Source organism: Protomyctophum bolini (genome assembly GCF_963924005.1).
Source record: "Protomyctophum bolini genome assembly, chromosome: 20".
NCBI lineage: Eukaryota > Metazoa > Chordata > Actinopteri > Myctophiformes > Myctophidae > Protomyctophum > Protomyctophum bolini.
In genome coordinates, this window is record NC_137881.1 from 18,415,085 (window position 1) to 18,436,454 (window position 21,370).

The window sequence follows — 21,370 nt, forward strand, 5'->3', positions numbered from 1 at the left end:
CACACACAGCCAGATAGAGGGATATTAGACATCACAGCATGTGTATACAGTGTGTGCACCCGTTCGTACATGTATGTGTGTACGTTACTGAATGGGGCAATATTTATTTTACAAAACAATGCATGTACACTGTATGCACGACAATATATCTTGTGTACATATCTGTGAAAAGGACAAAATACTGCACAAAAAAGCTGGAGAGCAGGGGTAGCAGAGACACACAGAAAGATATAATCAATTATTATAGGTTCATACAATAAAAAATAGCAAAGAACATAACCGAAGCTTATGTTGCATTGCGATATGTTGTGAGCTACATGTATAAGATCTGATACTTTTATACCATTTGTGTACAGAATTGACAGTGTAAAGGGCTTTACACTATGATTATTGCCTTCATGCCTCATGCTTTTATTTAGTTATTTCCAAATTCATTGTTTTGTCTTCGCTGTTTTTCTCTCCTGGTGTTTTGGTCGTCAGTCGTTTTCCTGTCTCCAAATATTGCATTTTCTCCTTTTTATATATATATATATAATTGTTAACAATGTCCCGATTAGGACCACAAATATCCTCCAAAAAGGATGATGACAAGCTTTTTTATTTCCACATTTCAACTCTTGACAGGCTTTTGCGCACTTGTTCTATATTTGTTCGACCATCGCAAGTATACGCAAGTGCCAGTCGTGCAGGCCCATTTGTGTTCTTTCCTGGCTTCAGATGACCATAATAATGACTGAACCGCAGATGCCACTTGCTCAGTGGTTCTCAAACCTCAATTCTCTAGGATCCCCAATAACTCTGAGCGGGTACAAATGGAACCAAATGGACCTGCAAGGTCAATTTATACACACTCAGTGTTACAGAGATTAAGTAAGTGTCCATTTGGAATCCATTCAAGGAACCCTAAGGGTCCCTGGACCCCACTATGAGAAACACTGGACACTGGAAACACTTAATAGTTGAATAACCAACCTCAAAAAGGTGGAGGTTAAAAAAGGCAAACATTGCTTAATGTGATGTTGCTGTATTTCTAGGTAACTGGAGCAATACGTTTGGATTAACCATTGAATTACCTTCTATTCTGTCGTGTATTTGGGTCCTCCTACAGTAAATCGCACCTGACAGAATACGGTAAAAAGAATGATGGATTTTACTGTGTAAGCAAACATGCTCTATCTGCTATCTGGGACAGTGGAGAGGTACCATTGTACCAAACGATTGTACCAAAAAGGCCATCTGATAAAACTACCGCCCAAAGAAAAAAGGCAACACGCTTCCCAGTTCCAGGAAAATGCCCGACCAGGATTATCTTGGAAAGACTAAAAACAGCACTGCACCAACATAGATCATCAGCAGACAGGATTTCAGATCATGTACAGATCATAACATACTGCAGAGCACTTTGCGCCATAAGATCATGTACAGATCATAGTGTCGCTGACGGGCAGAAACCTTTTAGCTCTAAATTTCAACATAATGTTTTTCGTCACTTAATGCCCTAGCTACTACTTCCGAGTGTCAACAAAATAGTGAAAATAGCCAAACTACTCACATGCGATGCGTTGTGAGCTTTCACTATTTCATATTTAAAAAGTAATGTTTTGGTGCAGCGGTGCATGGCTACGCTATGCATGCGTCATAAGTTCAGATCATGTACAGATCATACATACATACACTACACAACATAATACATTAGGTAGCATGTCATGTTAGACAGGTCATTGTTCTGTGGCATTCCATACAAGGTTTATAGTTTCAACGTACAGGTATGGATATTCTACTGTTAGACGGGTGATAGTTTACTTATGATCCTAGATGACTAATTCTACGCATTTGGTGTATTACCTTGTGTTGTTCTTGCTTATTGCAAGTCGCTCTGGATTAGGAATGTCTGCTAAAATGTCTAAATTGTAAAGAATAGAGCAGTCAGTCACTGGAACAAGGATCCACCTCTATCTCACTTTCATTGATTTCCAAAGGACTCTGAATGCTTGGAATGAGTCACCCTGCGGAAGGTCAGGAAGAAGCATCATGTGACCATGCTGGATCCCAGAGGACACGCAGTCAGTGAAGCTGACCTGACTGCGTGGGAGGAAGAGGAGAAGACCCAACAGTCCTGTGGATGATCTGTCAGGTCAGATAACTACTTAAATCATATATAATTTGTTGACCGGGGATCCCCAGGGATCGATACTTGGTCCTCTCCTTTTTCACCAAAACGAGCCAATCTACAAGCTCACATTGTGCGGCACGTTGTAACCTTGTGTGTGTGTGTGTGTGTGTGTGTGTGTGTGTGTGTGTGTGTGTACCTGCAAGTGTGGCCAGGAGGCCTCCAGCGTCGGTTCGTCTTCCTCTGGATCAAACTCGGGATTCTCACTGGGCGGGAGAGTCCGGAAGATATTCACTGAGATCTGGAAAACCACAAATAATCTTTTATTATAAAGGTAGAAGAAGTACGGAGGTCAAGAGAGAGACAAGAAGATATATTTAGACTCAATCAATCAAGAAGAGATTCTTGTAACATTAAAAGCTGTGTGTTTTTTAACCAGAACGTCGCATCCCTTCAGGGTATGGGACGTAGCTCCACTACATGCGTGTGCGTGGTCTATATCTATATAATTCTGGTCGTAGTGGCTCCAACTGTCATTAAAAAAAAGTATGATTTGTTTTAATTAATCTTAGTTATAATAACAATTGAGTTTAAGTATTTTTGTAACTGTTGTATAATCGCAATATTACACTCAAGCGTGTGCTTTATTGTCATTAAAAGAGTATTACTTGAGTGTAGGGTCAGAGCACGAGTAGAGAAACGGAAGTGAGCCAACGAGAGAGAACAAAAGACAACACAGAGGCCGTTTCAGTCCCTTTTATCTTTTTTTACAACCATGCTTATCATTTTACTGCGATTTATGTTGTTTTACACTTCAGTTCTGCTTCCATGGATTAGGACTTATGTTGTAACAGGCTCAAGGTTTAGGACAGCTGACAGGACAGAGGTCTCGTTATTTCCCATGTGCCTCACATACCGCTTGCCATGCCTTCACTGAATGTGTGTGTGTGTGTGTGTGTGTGTGTGACTGTGTGTGTGTCCATAACTTCTGTGCATTATTTTGGAACTGCTCGTTTTCAATAACGCAACATATCCTGATTCCTGATGCCCTCCCTCTGCATTGTAATTTGTGACAAAATGCATTTTGAGAACCCACAAATGTCCGCGCTTCGCCCCCACAGTGCACACACACAACCATTCTACAGTTGTGGGCCCCGGCCTAATGTAGTTGAATACCCCTGACACGAAGTGACACGGTATGAGCTTGTATATCTGTTATTTTTAAATAGCCAAAATATGCCCATTGCGCTGCTATACCAGGTCCTTTTCATCTATTCCCATGACCTGTGTTCGTATTAATGAAACTTCTCGAAGTCACACCACATGACCACATCTCAGCATCACTGGGACTTCAAAAGGGGACAAGTTCACACATGCTTATTTCAAGCTTCTTCCCTGGACATTTAAACCCTAGGAGTTTGAATTTAACAAGCGCATAGAGAGCTGGCTTCCCTGCTCCCTGAACCATCTCTATACGTTCCAGTAACTGTATAGCCTTCTCCCTCTATACCTCCCCATCCCCCTCCCCTTAATAACTTCCTGCATGTCATCTTCCTCCTTCCTCACTCTCTGGTGTTTTGTCTTTTTAATCCAATGTCACGCCTTATCGAGCTGCTGCGCCAGTTCCACGGCCCACATACTGTACACATCAGCGTCTAGCTGTCTTCAGTGTTAATTGTTTTTAACAGATTTTGAATGTGATGTTATTATTTTCTCTCTCCACTGAATAACCTGGTGAGAAAAGATGGAAAAAAGGATTTGTTTTTACAGAAGTAAGGTGTTTCTTTTAAATACTTTTCTTTGTGTTCCATGATCCACTTTAATAGCAGAAACTCAATCTCTCCTCATAGTTTTTGTTTGATAGTTGTTGTACTGTATATTCAGCTGTCCGACATCACTAGTAAAGGAAACATTATCAGGGTGCCTTGAACACCCTCTCCAGATCATTACCATGCCTAACCAACACCTAACTAGCACCTAACCTTACTCTAAGTAAAAATCAATCATCTGGTAGCATTGCCCTCTTCAGCCTTTCCTCTCTGCTAATGTTCCTCTCCTTTTCCAGCTGTACTCCATTTGAAGCACCCCATCCTCTCTAACTCTATCTCATCATCTCTCCATATCCTTGCTCTCTCTCTAGTCCACTTGCTACAGCTCTTAGTCCTAGTAGTCAATAAGTCTCTCCTTTCTCTTTAGCGCCACTCCATCAGTCCACCTCTCTTTCTCCTGTCTCGTCTTGTGAGTTTGCCATTTCCAGCATAATGGATGCAAGCTAGTGAAATCATATACCCAACCACCATGATATAAGCATAGTGATATTACAGTAAGAAACAATCCACTACGCCTATTTATTATGCAAAAGGAAACTAGCGCTGATACATGTAAAAACGGAAACAACAACAGTATAGTGTTTAGCAGAAATTTGGCGTATTTATAAAAGGTCTGAATCTTTTACAATCCATACTGCACTGAGCCAACAAAAGCTGTGTTACATTTCATCATTGTAAATTCATTCTGAATGTGTCCAGATCAATATTTATGGTTGTGTGTCTCTGGATAAATAAGAAATGCTGTGACTAATGTATGTGCGCTCCTTGAGTGCAGGTAGACCAAGATGTTAAAGTTGGTTTTAGTCTGAATGCAACAATCTGCACGTAATGGACTGTCTCTAAAACATTTGATCCACTTTGAACCAGGCGTGCCTAATTTGGGCATGTCATCATTTTGTACAAGCTCATGATAGGCAGATAGTGAGCTTGTAGATCGACTATAACTATAGGGTATAGACCCCTTTTGTTTAGCAGTTTTGTACTATCGTTTTTTCATGAGATTCGGCAATATGGTAGAGGGCCGTGAGGATCTAGAGCAGAGGTTCCCAACCACCGGTTTCCTGGAAAATCAGCGTGAAAAGTTGACTCTTCAGCTCCTCCTATGATCTTCACCCGTTCATATGTGTGCTCAGCCACGGAACAACAGCTGCAGCCTATTTCATCAAGATCGCGCTAATGAAACAAAACGCTACACGGTGACGCTACAGGATTATCATTTCATGTCAAGTATATGCAACAGAAGTTGATGTTACCAGGTAAAGTAGGCTAATGCGTCAATCGCGCATGTTTAACGTTTTCCAGATGTCCAAAAGTAATTTATGAAAAAGACATGAGCCTAACCTTTTTTTCCCCATTGTTGATATAACACCATTTAGGTCAATGATATTTGATATAGGCTAACATTATGTTGTGATATAATAATATAGCAGCGGGTATTTAAGGGCCAGTCAACAAATAAATAAATAAATCATTGTACAAAAGGTTTTCCATAGCAAATCAACAAAACCATATTGACAGGTTGTTGTTAATATTTAAGTCCTATATAATGTTTTCATATGAGGAATACTGAAAATAGACACTCTATACAAGCTCAGAATGACCAGGTGCATTTGTGGCTTGTAGATCTGCTATTTTTGAAATTCTGAGCTTTAAATATATATATTTTTTTTTTTTATTTAGCCTATAATGACATGCACAAGTTGCATAAAATAGGTAGGCCACGTTGAAAATGGTTAACTGTACTTTCTATTTACTGCACTGTTCTTTTTTGATGGGCGCTATCCCCTCCTTTATTCAGCTATTAGTGTAGATTTTACACAAACATTGTAAAACATTGAAAAACTGAATTTTACGTCATAGTGTCTGAGCAAATAGTCATTTTTTGTCCCACAAAAACATTAAATTCCCATTGACAATGAAGGGAGAATTGTACAATGATAAGAGCGGCCCTTGCTTCACACGGGTGTGATTTCCCTTTTTTTAAAGAAGCAAAAGGTAAATTAATTTCCACCGTTGGTGGACAATGACACATTCCTAGTATTGCATTGTGTTTCTCACCATCTTGATAGCCTCTGGGTACAGCGGCTCTATAAGGACCCCTCTGCTGGTGGCCACGCTCTCCACCAGCTCGTTGAGGGCGGCACGCTTGATCTCCTTTCCCTTTAGGTCGGCCACGCAGTCCAGGAAATCAAACAGCACGCAGCACTGCTGCAGCTTCTTACAGAACAGGTCATGGAGCTCTGCCACCGGGGCATCTGCCGAGAGAGAGAGAGAGAGAAACATAAGTGGACCAAAGTTTTCAGGGCTTTCGGGGGCCTTACAAATAAATACAAGGGTTATAGGGCTTCGTTCATGTCTGAATGCGTTCCTGATAAGTCGACCCAAAATCTGAGAGCGAGGAGAGAGAGGTAAAGCAAGAGGGCCTATAGAGTGTAAAAACGTGTACGTCACCAAGAAACTAGCGGCGCCATTTTTGTGGGATTTAAACTCTAGCCCACATGACTCAGAATAGAGTGACGGTGGTCTGTTTTTGTAAACATTGAGCTCGTTCCTGGCGACAACACAGTGAGCCAACACCAGAATGGAAAGAAAAAAGGTCGGCCTCGACATACTTTACAAGCACCATTGTGAGTTTAGAATTGTTGCACGTCGTTTGTTGAACTCCCTCTGGTGTTTAAAAAAAGAACGCATTGCACACGGATAGTCGCTCACTGTGTAAACAAACCAGACAATCCCAGAAGTATGGCGGCCGCTACCATGTGACACATATGTTGACAGCCCCCTCAAGGAGATTTTGGTACGCTCTAGACATCATGGTTGGAGGCCGAGGCGAGATGTAGCTTTGCTGTGAAGCCATTAGACTAGTTTGTTTGATCTACACATAGTATATATATATATATATAGCACCTGACGAAGCTCATGGCGAAACGCATCATGCTAATAAACAAGTTGATGCAGTAAGTTGTCCGTCTCTGTTCCATGGAGTGTGCAGTCCCTTCCGTTAGCAGGCATAGACATCCTTTGATGTCTATGCCTGCTAACTAGACTTGCACCTCCTACGGGTCTTTTTGGATGTGCAGGAGTCCCTTTTTTGTCTCATATATATATATATATATATATATATAGACGACAGCTCTTTATCACAAAGGCAATGAGGGAAAGAACACGATATTATTACTCTATAAATACACACACATGTACACATACCCCTGTATATCATGCGTTGCACACACACACACACACACACACACACACACACACACACACACACACACCCCCCCCCCTCTGGAGAGTCGTGTTGCATCTCAGTGCCATTTCCCGTCAGTCTCATTCTGTGCATGAGTTCATCAGAAAGAAGAACAACAATGTGCCGCAGGCTGCCAGATTAAAGGCTCATCATACTGTACCTCCAAACACGCTCCACGTGACAGGGACTCAGACAAATGGTGTCACACGTGCTTCACACTTCACGTGGGTCTCACGGTATACCCAGAATTCTGAAACCTGCCCAAATAAAAGGGTTTCATTTGCTGCTTTTGATATCCCAAGTCTCCACCATCTATTCAACCCATCTTCACATAATTGGTCCTCATTAATAGTCCGGCAGCCGACAGGCTTCTTTTGTTTAAAGTGGGAAATTTGGTATGTAGTCTTTTTTTATTGGCCATAAAATATTGTCTGCATACAGTACATACATTCATGAATCCATTTGCTGACCGGCTGTACATATTGGGCAATTTTTATAGGGGTTTCTTGTGACCCTACCATTAACATCCTATGGCAGGCAAATTGTCAAAAATGTAAAACTTTCCTTTTGCTTTAAGTAGCAAGTGACATGTCAAACTAGGAGGCTTTCATGATTCTGAATCCATTCAGAAGCATTAGTTTTGCACAAAAAACACTCCTTGGGTTAAAAACGCTAAAACGGCCAATGCAATTATGACGAATGTGATGAGGTCAGCACAAATGTGATGAGGTCACATTTGGGCAAGTTGAATTATATGATAGATGGTGAAAATAAACAAGATAGATTGAAAATAGAAAAGCTTATTTAAAACAGAAAGATATACCCTTGGCAAAGTTGGCATACAGTGACCACATTAACATGTCGGACATTTTGTTTTCCAGTAGTATTTGAAGTCATACACCCCAAGGCATACATACAACCCTAAAGGCATTGGAATTTAGTGATTTTTTAATTATCTTTTTAGTACATAAAAATATCACAATAAAAATTGCATCCTTCCTTATTATTCCTTTCAAAATGATCATTGTCTAGCTCTATAGCTCTATAGCAGAGGTTCTCAAACAGTCTTTATTTTGGCTCAGGTCACCTGAACAATAAACAACTTTATCATCCACGGCAGCCCTGAATGACATTGTTCATTTTAAGAACCTTATGTTAATATGTGAAACTTCCCTAGACGTCATGAGGAAAACCTGAGAATATCTGTTTTCTTTAGGACAGAACAGAACGATTTTACTTGGCGTTTAACCACTTGAAAATAATTATGATATTGGGGTTCCTTGAAATGAAATAGTTTGAGCACCACGGACATAGAAACATAGGTTTTAGAAGACATTTGTAGAATCGAACTTAGGTCAAAATGGGCTAGACGGTCTAAGAAGTGGTGAAATTGAATTGACGAAGTATTTCTGTGGCACCCCTGGACTTGCGTCACGGCACCCTACAGGCGTGGCACCCGCTTTGAGAAATCCTGCTCTATAGTCAAGTGGACTGTTATGGATGCTCATAGTCAACCTCATCTCCACAGAGTACAGTAGTACAGTAGTGCTACAGTGAGTATGGCCGTACTACAGAAGAACAGGGATGCCACCGGAGGCATTTGACAGACTAGATATCTCCTCTTTTTACTATGGAGGAGAGATTGGAGACAATAAAAGCTTTGCCTGCAGATGACAATGACCAGAAATAAATCTGAACTCTTTGTACAGTAATTGTATTAGGAGGGGCTACCCAGCATTTGCAGACACACACACACACACACACACACACACACACACACACACACACACACACACACACACACACACACACACACACACACACACACACACACACACACACACACACACACACACACACACACACACACACACACACACACACACACACACACACACACACACACACACACACACACACACGCATGCACAGGGGATTAGATTTAACCCTTCTTAACCCTCCCAGGTGGGAGTGAGAGGAGAAGTGGGGGCTGATTGGGTCATCTCCCAGGCCTATAGAGAGACCCCCTCACCTCTCCAGGGCAAACCAAGACCATCTGCTCCCCGCAAACAATACACTGGGACTGCATCTTTTCTTTACACAGCATGTTTAGCCCATTGAGTTACAATATACCCGACCAAAGCTTATATATTTTTGTATGATTTTGTATGAAGGCCAAAAGTTATGGAAGATAATTATATATATATATATACGGTCAATTGCCTAAACAGGCCGACACACAGTCACTAATATCAGGGTGGAAATCTTGTATGGAAGTCTGCTCCCAGGCGTCTTTCTCACCTGAACTCTGTCTTTTGAAGATAGAAGGAAAAGGTTAGGCCACGGCAGCGGCAGCATTTTAAAGTATAATTGCTTTGCCGAATATTGTTACTCGAGTTTCATTCTTCTGTAGTGAAAGACTGGAGACTCTCTGTGATCCCTGTACAGATCACACCACCAGTGAAAAGGAATACATTATGTAAAAGAGACAACTGCGGCGGCATGGATGGATGCACTTAGTTTCACAACTTTTCTTTATCCCCTTTTTTGTTAACCTTACGCGCAGCAAACCGAACACAAAATAGCTTTCATCATTAAAATTCATGCGGTTGACCATTGCTTGACCCATTCTAGATGGTGTTTTAAGCATTATGTTTAGCTATTGAAAAATAGCAGATCTACACGCTCATAGCCGCACTACGAGCTTGTAGATCTGCTAAAAAAAAATTAACGTGAAAATGTGGCGCACGTCTTTCAATATATATTCTTAAAGAGCGAAAGCTTTTAACTAAAATCTTTGCTTCTGGGGGGGGGGGGGGTCCCTGGAACAACATATTTTTGGGGGTCCTTGACATGAAAATGTTTGAGAACATAGGTTTTTCAGAAAACTGTCAGGATTTAGAAGGCATTTGTAGAATCGTCCTCAGGTCTTAAAACGAAACGCCTGCGGTATCCAAGGCTAACCATTGCTTGTCCTTTTGACACTTGCACCGCGGCCAATTTTACAGGTAATTGTAAAAATGTGTGACAGCTCGCACATCCCACTGAACACTGAACAGAATGAAATCATCAGAATGAAATCATAATAATTTAAGACGCAGAGAGAGCAAAGTTTGATGTTTGTTGTCTCTCTTGATTGATCTCGACTTTGTTGGGAAGCACAGATCTTAGCGAGGCTAAATTGAAGTGGACTCGAGACAGTTAGAAATCTCATCTCTGTGCTGTGCTGTCGGTTGGCTAAATGACTATAGCGGCAGGATGCAAGAGGGCAAGGGGTGCTCATTAACTACTGTCCATCTTTCTCTAGCGTCTTACGTTTCCCCAGGTTTTCTCTCTCTCTCTCTCTGCCACCTCCCTTCACTAACCCAGACTGTGAAGGTGAAATCTAATCCATTTTTAATGGCGAGTAATTGTATGAAGACGTGTCGTGCTGTGACTGAAAGAGCACGGTGAAGTGAAAAGATGAAGGGAGGGACACGGGAACAGAGATTATGGACATGTGCATTCTTGTGTGTGTGTGTGTGTGTGTGTGTGTGTGTGTGTGTGTGTGTGTGTGTGTGTGTGTATACATGGCAGAGGCAGCCTTAAGGATCTGGGGACCCGTTTCAAGGATTTACTCCAGGAAACTAAATGAAATCAAATTAACAACAAAAGTCATATTGTAGCAAGCTAGTGGTCTGCGATTTCTTTTTTTTCCTTTGCTCAGCTGACGTGTTTGCTCATTACTGGATGGAAGTACAAGCAGCTCCACCTAGACCTTTCAGGTTCCTTATTAGACTATTAACCTCCTCATGACATCATTCCAATGTAATGTTTTCTTTTCTTTGAGGGGCGGGGCCTGTTGCAAAGGTGACATAGCTATTTGTGACATAGCAAACACACATGCATATATTTATGTAGAGTATGTACAGTATGTATGAATTTGTGTGTGTGTGTGTGTGTGTGTGTGTGTGTGTGTGTGTGTGTGTGTGTGTGTGTGTGTGTGTGTGTGTTCTTGCTTTAACAGTTCTGCAACATTGCATGAATGACATTGACATGATGACTCACATGCTGATTGGCTATAGTATGCGCCTAAATGAGTAAATAAATCATATACTGTAGTGTCTAGAAAAATAAGTACTTGTCTTGCATATTTAGTTGTTTATATTCTATAACTTAGCCATTGAGTTCTCACAGATATTGTAGGCTATTATTATACACTCACCCCCAGTCCCCCACGTGTGTTTGGTACCCCTGCTGGGAGAGCCTAAAATCGCCTGTGTGTGTGTGTGTGTGTGTGTGTGTGTGTGTGTGTGTGTGTGTGTGTGAGAAAATCATAGGAGGCCGGAGGGTGGATCATATTGTTGTTGTCGCAACTTGGCAGAAACATCTCCATAATTGAACTTTCAACGCAAATTGTTTAATTTTTTTTGTAAGATAAAGTACAATGTTGGGAGCCTCCTTTTCTGCCAAGGACAGGATTGGACGACTTTAATTAATGATCACAGATTGGACGAGATAGGCGTTTATACTATTTTATTTTTAGTGACAAATCATGACAACAAACACAACATTTTGGGCCAAACAAATAATTACAAAAAACAACAAAAAAAGTGTTCTTCTTTCTAATTATTTGCTCGGCCCGAAAAATTGTGTTTGTTGTCATGATTTCTCACAACTCGAGTTGGCTTTGTACGAGGCTTAAAAGGTCTTTAAATAAATACTTTTTGAAATGTCTATGAGGAAAAAGAATGGGGAATCAGTTAAAGAAGGCCTCATTCTCCTCATTCTTCCAAATAATTCCTTGTCCCCCTATCCACAAGGAGGAGCAGTGCACCAAAGCATTATGGGAATTGTAGTCCAGGAAGAAAAAAAGTGTCCCTTTTGGGGCCGATTTAAAAAAATGGCTTCAAAATCCTAAAAGGTTTCTGAAAAACCTGTTTCTATGTCAGTTATTTTCAAACTACCGCATTTCATATCAAGGACCCCGCCGACCGTTTGATAACATTCTCATATGATATAATCAGCCCCCCGCTAACCTGATTGCTCAACTGATAACAGCTGCTTCCCCAACTGTCACCAATCCATCTGATTACGACTCCTCCCACACACCATAGAGGGTATGCGCATGCATAAAGTCAATGGCAGAGTGGCAAATCGAGCAGCAAAGTGAGTGGCAAAGTGAGTTTAACGTTGTTTAATGCAATCACAATGGACTTTTCTGTGTATGTATGGGCTATGGAGGCCAGAAAGTAGTGTTTTGCCACTCAGTAGACGTTCCCGCATAACTTCCTGGTTTGATGATGATGTCACACGCATACCCTCTATAACCCACCAATAACTTCTGATAACCACTGCTCCCTAACACACCTGATACCAATAACTTCTGATAACCACTGCTCCCTAACACACCTGATACCAATAACTTCTGATAACAACTGCTCCCTAACACACCTCATACCAATAACTTCTGATAACAACTGCTCCCCAACACACCTGATACCAATAACTTCTGATAACAACTGCTCCCTAACACACCTGATACCAATAACTTCTGATAACCACTGCTCCCCAACACACCTGATACCAATAACTTCTGATAACCACTGCTCCCTAACACACCTGATACCAATAACTTCTGATAACCACTGCTCCCTTATCTCCTCCCCTCACTCCAATCAGTGAGGTATATCAAAGACACTCGAACGAGAAGGTAAAACATTCCAAGCCCTAAAAGTATCAATACTGCAATATAGAAATACTCTATGTTACAAGAAAAAGTTCAAAAATTCAAAATGTAGGCCTACTTGAGTAAAAGAACAAAGGTATTGGCATCAAAATGTACTTAAAGTACCAAAAGTAAAACTACTCATTATGCAGGATGTCCCATTTCAAGTTTTCAAGTGTCTACAAATCTTTTGAAATAGCAGATCTACAAAGCTCACAATGCGTCACATTGTGAGCTTGTGGTTGATCATCTCAGTACGCAGATAGAGACGTGACGCATATATAGTAGGATTTAGCCACAGACGCCCATATCTGACAATAGGACTTTGTGACAGGGACACGCATTGCAAGATTTGAGAGAAAGAAATTCAGAAAAATCAAGATGTTTGGAAAGTTTGGAAATTTTCCAAATACCCGATGTACCCTACTGTAAATAGGCTTAAGAATGTTTTATGCTACATTAACCCATTTTGGGCGGGAACCCCTTTTGGTGTTTTAAGCATTCTGGGGAGGTCGCTGGAACAACATATTTTCAGATGGTGGTCGGCCGCCAAATCCAGATAATTCTGGGGGTCCTTGACATGAAAAAGGTTGAGCACAACTGACATAGAAACACAAAAAAACCCTGAAGGAACCTCTTCTAGGTCCGCTGGGCCCCACTTTGAGAACCACTGTTTCTACAGTGTCAGGCCACCCACATGAGACAGATACAAGAATTGACTCATCAAGTATGCTATATATATACTGTGCCTTGCTATGCAGTGTTTTTGGCAGCACATTTCTATTTTAGTTGTAGTCATAGTCTGAATAGTTTTCACTTAGTTTTAGTCACATTTTAGTCACCTAGAATGTGTTAGCGTTAGTGTTAGTTGACTAAATGTCATGAGATTTTAGTCGACTAAATCTACAGGTGATTTAGTCGACTAAAATGTGTTTTTGCGGGCCATGATGCCGTCGTAATGGCTGATTTTACACTTGCTGAAAATAGCAGATCTACAAGCTCACAACGTGTTGCACTGTGACGCGTTGTGAGCTTGTAGATCTGCTATTTTCAGCATGCAAACAAGTTTAAAATGACTTATACTGGATCTCATGTCCACTAGTCCCTTCCTAACATTTTAGTCTAGTTTTTATTTGTTGACGAAATTGTCAATATAATTATTCTTAAGTTCAGTCATCACAGCTTAGTTTTAATTTAGTTTTTGTCAGTGACAAAAGGTAGTCGACGAACATTTTTCGTCTTAGTTCTAGTCGACGAAATCAACCCCGTTGCCATGTCTACCTGCTTCCTGGTTGGTGCCGTATATCTGCTTCCTGGTTGGTGCCGTATATCTGGCATCCCACCGGCGCCCCATTCTCCTCCTCTTTTACCCTCTATCTTTAACTATCCTCCAACAGACGCCCACACGCTCCACGGACAGACCTCCAAGCCAAATGGAGCCAAGTAGAAAATGTCCCCCTCTCCCTTCAACCGTCCTCACCTGCATGCGCCTGGTACCACCTCTCTCCTCAGTCATCCTCCTCATCCCCTTCTATCTCTCCCTCTCTCTTCCCCCAGTCCCTTCATCCCTCGCTCTCCCCTTTCGCTTCAAGCCACTCAGTCCCTCGTCCTTCATCCCTGCCATTCTCTCTCTCTCTCTTCCCCTTATCCCTCGCCTGTGGGAATCGTGTTAATCATCGCACCCCCTCGTCCAAGTTACATTCTTCCACCATCATGCGCTTTCATCATCTCTCTCACCATACAGTACACTTTAGTATACTCCAAAACTGAATATTTTTAAATATTTTGAAAAATCTTTAATAGATTTGTATTTATTTATTCTATTATGCTATTATGTATTGTATATTGTAAAAAAATATATATCACACACGTGTGAAATGAGTGGTCTCTCTCTCTCTCTCTCTCTCTCTCTCTCTCATTTAGCAGGCAGCAGACACAGCACTACCCCTCTCTCTGTTTCAGTCACATACTCGTGCTCACTGATACAGGTACACAGGTACACAGACATTGCTGGTTGTAGGAGTGGTTGCACCACTCAAAAAAGGACTCGATCTTAGCCCGCAGCACTTGCCATGGCACTTGCACTAGCCTCGATGACCTTACAGGCATATGCAAAGGCTAAACATATGTCATTTAGATAGCATGTTATGTAGACATTGCTCCGTAAGGGAGTGGTGCAACCACTCCCTTATACGGAGCTATGCGTGTGGGTGGGTGGGTGGGTGGCTGGCTGGCTGGCTGGGTGGGTGGGTGCCTGGCTGGGTATGTTGTTTTTGGTTGCATGGTTGTTTTTCACCACCTGTGTGCAACCTAACACACACACAAACACGCACATATTAACTGTATATATGATCGGGTGTGCCAGTACAGTACAGTGATAGAGTACAGTACAGGGTACAGTAGAGGGACCGACACACGGTAACTCTGTCATTTCTCAACTGTTTCGGACGTGGGGCGGCTCGCCGGAACCGGCCCGGCCCCCTCTGGAGAGTGTCTGCTAAATGCCTAAATTGTAAAGACTGTCAAAACAAATTGCCTATAATGACATCACATGCCCAAAATAGGAATGCCATGTTTGAAAGTGGCTAAAACGGGTCAATCTTTTACACTTCTGGGGTTAGATCCACATGTCTGCTGTGTAGCACGAGAAAGGGATGATGTAATTCACATGCAGTCTTGCAGACACTGTGACGGAGAGATCGACAAAGTGAACAAGAGACAGGAGGAGACAGAGACACGTTGAGAAGGAGAGCAAACAGAGACAGGAGGAGACAGAGACATGTTGAGAAGGAGAGCAAACAGAGACAGGAGGAGACAGAGACACGTTCAGAAGGAGAGCAAACAGAGACAGGAGGAGACAGAGACACGTTCAGAAGGAGAGCAAACAAACAGGAAGAGACAGAGACATGTTGAGAAGGAGAGCAAACAGAGACAGGAGGAGACAGAGACACGTTGAGAAGGAGAGCAAACAGACAGGAAGAGACAGAGACACGTTGAGAAGGAGAGCAAACAGAGACAGGAGGAGACAGAGACATGTTGAAAAGGAGAGCAAACAGAGACAGGAGGAGACAGAGACACGTTCAGAAGGAGAGCAAACAAACAGGAAGAGACAGACACATTGAGAAGGAGAGCAAACAGAGGAGCCGTATAAAAGCCCAAATCGAGCACCTCGCTACAGCATCAACACTCGCAGGCAGGCCGCACACGCACGCACGCACGCACGCACCCTGTACAGGTCTAAATATAGTACAGCTGGAAAGAGAGAGAGTGAAGGGAAAGAGAGAGAACAGAGAGGAGAGAAGACAGAGAGAGGGAGGAAATACTGTAGAGGGAGAGAATAGACAGAGGGGGAGAGTGTGTGTGTGTGTGTGTGTGTGTGTGTGTGGGGGTGGGGGGGGGGGGGGTAGAGAGAGAGAGAGAGAGGAGAGGAGAGGAGGATAGAGGGAGGAAATGGCAGGAGTGAGATGCGAAGGGAAGGGAGGGGTTCTGGTTTAAAGATGACATCATCATCATCCCTCTCTCCTTCACCTCTGCTGGTACATCTCTGTTCACACTGTATACATCTATGCATCTCTGTTCACACTGTATACATCTCTGTTCACACTGTATACATCTCTGTTCACACTGTATACATCTATGCATCTCTGTTCACACTGTATACATCTCTGTTCACACTGTATACATCTCTGTTCACACTATGCATCTCTGTTCACACTGTATACATCTCTGTTCACACTGTATACATCTATGCATCTCTGTTCACACTGTATACATCTCTGTTCACACTGTATACATCTCTGTTCACACTGTATACATCTATGCATCTCTGTTCACACTGTATACATCTCTGTTCACACTGTATACATCTCTGTTCACACTGTATACATCTCTGTTCACACTGTATGCATCTCTGTTCACACTGTACATCTATGCCGGGACGGAGCTCTCTCCTTTCTATTGGCTTTCCCACTGCCTCCCTCATCACTCTCTGTCCATCACCCCCCCCCCCCCCCCCCCCCCCCGCCTCCATCTTTCTCTAGCTTCCTATTTCTGCTCAGGATTTCTGTCTTTCTCTCTCCATCTCTCCAAAGGCTTTCTTTAGCTTAACTGAGATGAGCAAGTGCAGCTCTGATCTTTAAATAACTAGTCATTCTGTGTGTGTGCGCACGCACGTGTGTGTGTGTGTGTGTGTGTGTGTGTGTGTGTGTGTGTGTGTGTGTGTGTGTGTGTGTGTGTGTGTGTGTGCGTAGACGAAGGCTGCTTCTACTTTTAGCTACCACCCCTACCACTGCCTCTGCACCCGTCATTATTCACACATACGCGCGCACACACACACACACTCACCCGTCATTATTCAATTTCACACACACACACACACACACACACACACACACACACAGTGACGCAGTGGAGAGGATATAGGAGCGAGCAAGATGAGACAGAGATGAAGAGTGAGAGACAGCATGAGAGAGAGAGAGACAGCATGAGAGAGAGAGAGACAGCATGAGAGAGAGAGAGACAGCATGAGAGAGAGACAGACAGACAGACAGACAGACAGACAGACAGACAGACAGACAGACAGACAGAGACATCCCCCTAGGAGTCCTGGCAGTATACATATCAGCTTCAGTATAAAACACCTCTCTAAACTAATCTGATTCAACTAATAATACACCATGTGTTCAGCAGGCTCTGGGTCTGAGACACGCTCCACTCACATAATACACTAAGGCCTAGTCTGGCTTCTAAATCCTAATCCTAATCGTAGTTTGTGAGCTTGTAGATCTGCTATTTTTCAATAGCTAAAGTATAACATAATCCTTAAAACATCAAAAAGGTCCACCCGACCAGAGACGAAAGTCAGTTGACGCATTTTCAGAGACATTAAATTCATTATCGTTAAATGTTTGGGGGAAAACAGCATGCCATGAGACCTTTAAATAAATAAGCCAATGCTGCAGCTGCTAATAATACGTTCCACCACAGAGCATGATGGAGAATAAGAATACAGAAGTGCAGGATAACATAAGCTAGGGCTTTAATGTGACGCCTTTGGACGCCTCCCCCTGGTGGCCGAGAGTGCCAATGGCGCCTTTGGACGCCTTTTTGAAAAAGAAAAATATATATATGGATTTAATTTAATCCATATTTTGAAAATTCCTCTAATCTGGTGTGCAGGTTGATGACATGCACACCAGATTAGAGGAATTTTCAAAATATGGATTAAATTAAATCCATATATACATTTTTCTTTTTCAAAAAGGCGTCATGCACATGCACAATAGAATTTAATTTTCTTTCTTTTATTTATAATGGGCTTCGGTGGCAACAAGGGCCAAAACGGCATGGTATCCACGTGGTGGCACTGGATGAGGTAAGCAACTAGTCGACTAGTAAATCCACTAGTCGACCTCGTTGGTACTAGTTGATAAAACTAAGGGGGGGCCTTTTTGTAGGCCTCAAGATCAGATAGATTATACTTATAGTCACCAATGCACACATGCAGTTTTTAAATGTACAACTATTATTAAAAAAAGAAAAATAAGCCTACTTATTTTTACATAATAGGTAGGCCTATAGTTAAACGAGTCGACTAGTAAACTAGGCAACTAGTAAAAATCACTAGAAGTGAAAGCCCCAACATGTGCAGGCCATGAAACACAGATTTGGATTTAAAGATGACATCATCCTCATCATCCTTCACACCAGCATCTCTGTTCACACTGTACATCTATCTCTGTTCACACTGTACATCCATCTCTCTCCTTCACACCGGCATCTCTGTTCTATCTCTCTCCTTTCTATCTGCAGTACTTTCCCACTGCCTCCCTCATCACTCTGTCCATCACCCCACCCCACTACTGTTGTCTGTCTGTCTGTCTGTCTGTCTGTCGTGCCAATGTAATGTTCATTAATTTCCTCTTTCCTCATGCACTTGTATTTGGATTCCCTCTCTGTCTCTTATCTTCTCTCTCTAAATTGATTTCAGAGTCATAGAGAATTCCGATTCCATCATGCTCAACGGAAACCCTATAGCAGGCCAATACAGCTGGCCTCTCCTTTACACATAGATGCACGCACGCACGCACGCACGCTCCGTGGCCAAATACAGATAATTCTGGGGGTCCTTGACGTGAAAAATGTTGAGCGCAACTGACATAGAAACACAGGTTTTTCAGAAAACCATTAGGATTTAGAAGCCAGTTTTTTTAAATCGGCCTCAGGTCTTAAAGAAAGAAGACATTACTAGTACAGTGTGTCGCAGACAGCCAGGGCCTACCATATGCGATAAAAGAGGGTCTCTCTTTCGAATGGGGTCCAGGGACCCCCCAGGGATCCATTAAAAGATGTAAATCACTGGTTTATCTCAAAACTGGCCTGAAAAATCATGTATCAGGAGACCACAAGTGGAGATAAATGCAATAGAAAGGAGCCGTCATTCACTGCTGCCGTTTTCCCCTTTTCTCCATTCTATACATAGTGTTTTGTATTTGTTGACGATTTATTATTGTGTTATTTTCATCCTATGTTGATGAATTGAATAGCCTAGTAGTGACTATATATAGGCCCTACAGTCCACAGGACATTTTGTGTCTTATGTCTGACTGTACCAAATGCGGTTTACATTTTTGTCTGAAGGAGTATTCTCTATTGTCTATTCAGTCAACCAATCTCCTTAAAGGGAAACTTCACGCTTTTTGCAAAAAAATTATATGTTAATGACGTTTAGAAGATTTAGAACACTTTCCTGTGGGTCTTTATGTGTGTGTGTTTTTATGTGTGTTATGTGTGTTTTTATGTGTGTGTTTTTATGTGTGTGGTTTTAGATAGTTTAGATGTTAGCAGTGAGCCCAGTGTCTCTGATGTCGTGGACACCGGGCTCACTTCCTGGACTACTTGTCTCAGTAAGACAGCCATCCCCCTATCCACAAGGAGGAGCAGTGCACCAAAGTGGGAAAATGAAATGAAGTCCAGAAAGGAAGTTAGCCCAGTGTCCATGACATCAGAGACACAGGGCTCACTGCTAAAATCTAAAATATCTAAAACCACATATTACACACGTAAAAATCCCCAGGAAAGTGTTCTAAATCTTCTAAAAAAGTGTCCCTTTAAGTAGCTTTGTGTGTGCCTGACTGGCTGGCTACCTGCAGGGCTGGCTGGCTACCTGTGTCTGAGCACGGAAAGTGCATTTGGTTGGTTTTCAAAACCAAGTGTCACGGTTGTGCAGCCTAACACACACACACACACACACACACACACACACACACACACACATACATATTAACTTATACGAGTAAGACACGCAAACGCAGGAAGCGAACACAGATCTTGGACCATGCCATCACACTCATGTCACCATGACTCAGCCATAACCATATAAGAAGTCCCCAAAGCAGCTATACGTCCAAATATGGAGTGTGTTGCATCAATCACAAACAAATCACTCAGCCCCATATATGGGCACAAAAGTGGGACAGACACACACACAGACAGACAGACATGATCTACTAGGTCTCATAGTAAGTGCTCACTGCTTTCGCAATCACTGCGTTCGCAATCACTGCGTTCGCAATGATGATTTCAGGGGCGCGTTCCTGTGGGTCTGGAAATTCAGAGACCCCCCCCCCCGGGGTCTATTTTTATAATCCTGAAAGGTTTTACCAACACAAATCTTAAGGGGTTTCCTGGCATAACATATTTTCAAATGGGCGTCCTTGACATGACAAAGTAGGAGAATCACTGCAATACAATATGGTAAGATCAGTCTCACTGAGACTACCTGAGCACTGTGGGAACGCGTCTACAAGCCTCGGCTACTGCAGTTCTCTCACACACAAATTCAAACTGAGAGTTAAGACCCACTTTAACTAATATATTTATAACAATTGCCACAGCGGCCAAACAGTTCCAAATACAAGTACTATTTCAGGGCACGATATAAGCAGGCTAAGATAACTTCAATTGAATAACATCACATTCTTGCAGGCAGTGACAGTAACATTACTGTACTGTAGCCTTAAAACAAATTGGGCAGCTGTTAATGAGAGCCTGAGCCAGCATGAGACTTTAACTGCAATTAACTACTCACCTAACGCCGTGGAGGTTCCATGTGTAACATACTTCCAAAGTGAGTACATTGTTTAAGTCACAGATGCATGGTTTTAATATCGTAAAATATATGAACTTTGGCTAAAAGTTTGTGTTTAATCCACGTGGGTTCTTGGTTAGTTCGACTATAGCGCTTGCCGGCATCATACTGTCACAACTTGTCAGTCATGGCAGCTTGGCTACAACCGAAACAGACTTCCTCTTCCGCTTCAAAATAACTTCTACTGCTACTACTACTTGCAATTATTAGTCAACACTAGTGGTGCAACCACTTCCTTAAGTAGCTTTGTGTGTGCCTGGCTGGCTGGCTAACTGTGTCTGAGCAGCTTTGTGTGTGCCTGGCTGGCTGTGTCTGAGCACAGAAATAG

At 42.3% G+C, this 21,370-nt stretch overlaps 1 protein-coding gene across 1 annotated transcript in view; it reads right to left on the bottom strand.

The window, feature by feature from the left end:
- The window catches only part of ppp2r5b (protein phosphatase 2, regulatory subunit B', beta), a gene marked incomplete at both ends in the record, with an annotated part of 56,036 nt that overhangs the window by 19,129 nt on the left and 15,537 nt on the right, over nucleotides 1-21,370 (bottom strand). Inside the window, 2 exons of the mRNA XM_080792244.1 lie at nucleotides 2,310-2,411; nucleotides 5,998-6,194. Of these exons, the coding sequence (XP_080648370.1) occupies nucleotides 2,310-2,411; nucleotides 5,998-6,194 (299 nt within the window). The remainder of the gene's footprint in view (nucleotides 1-2,309; nucleotides 2,412-5,997; nucleotides 6,195-21,370) is intronic.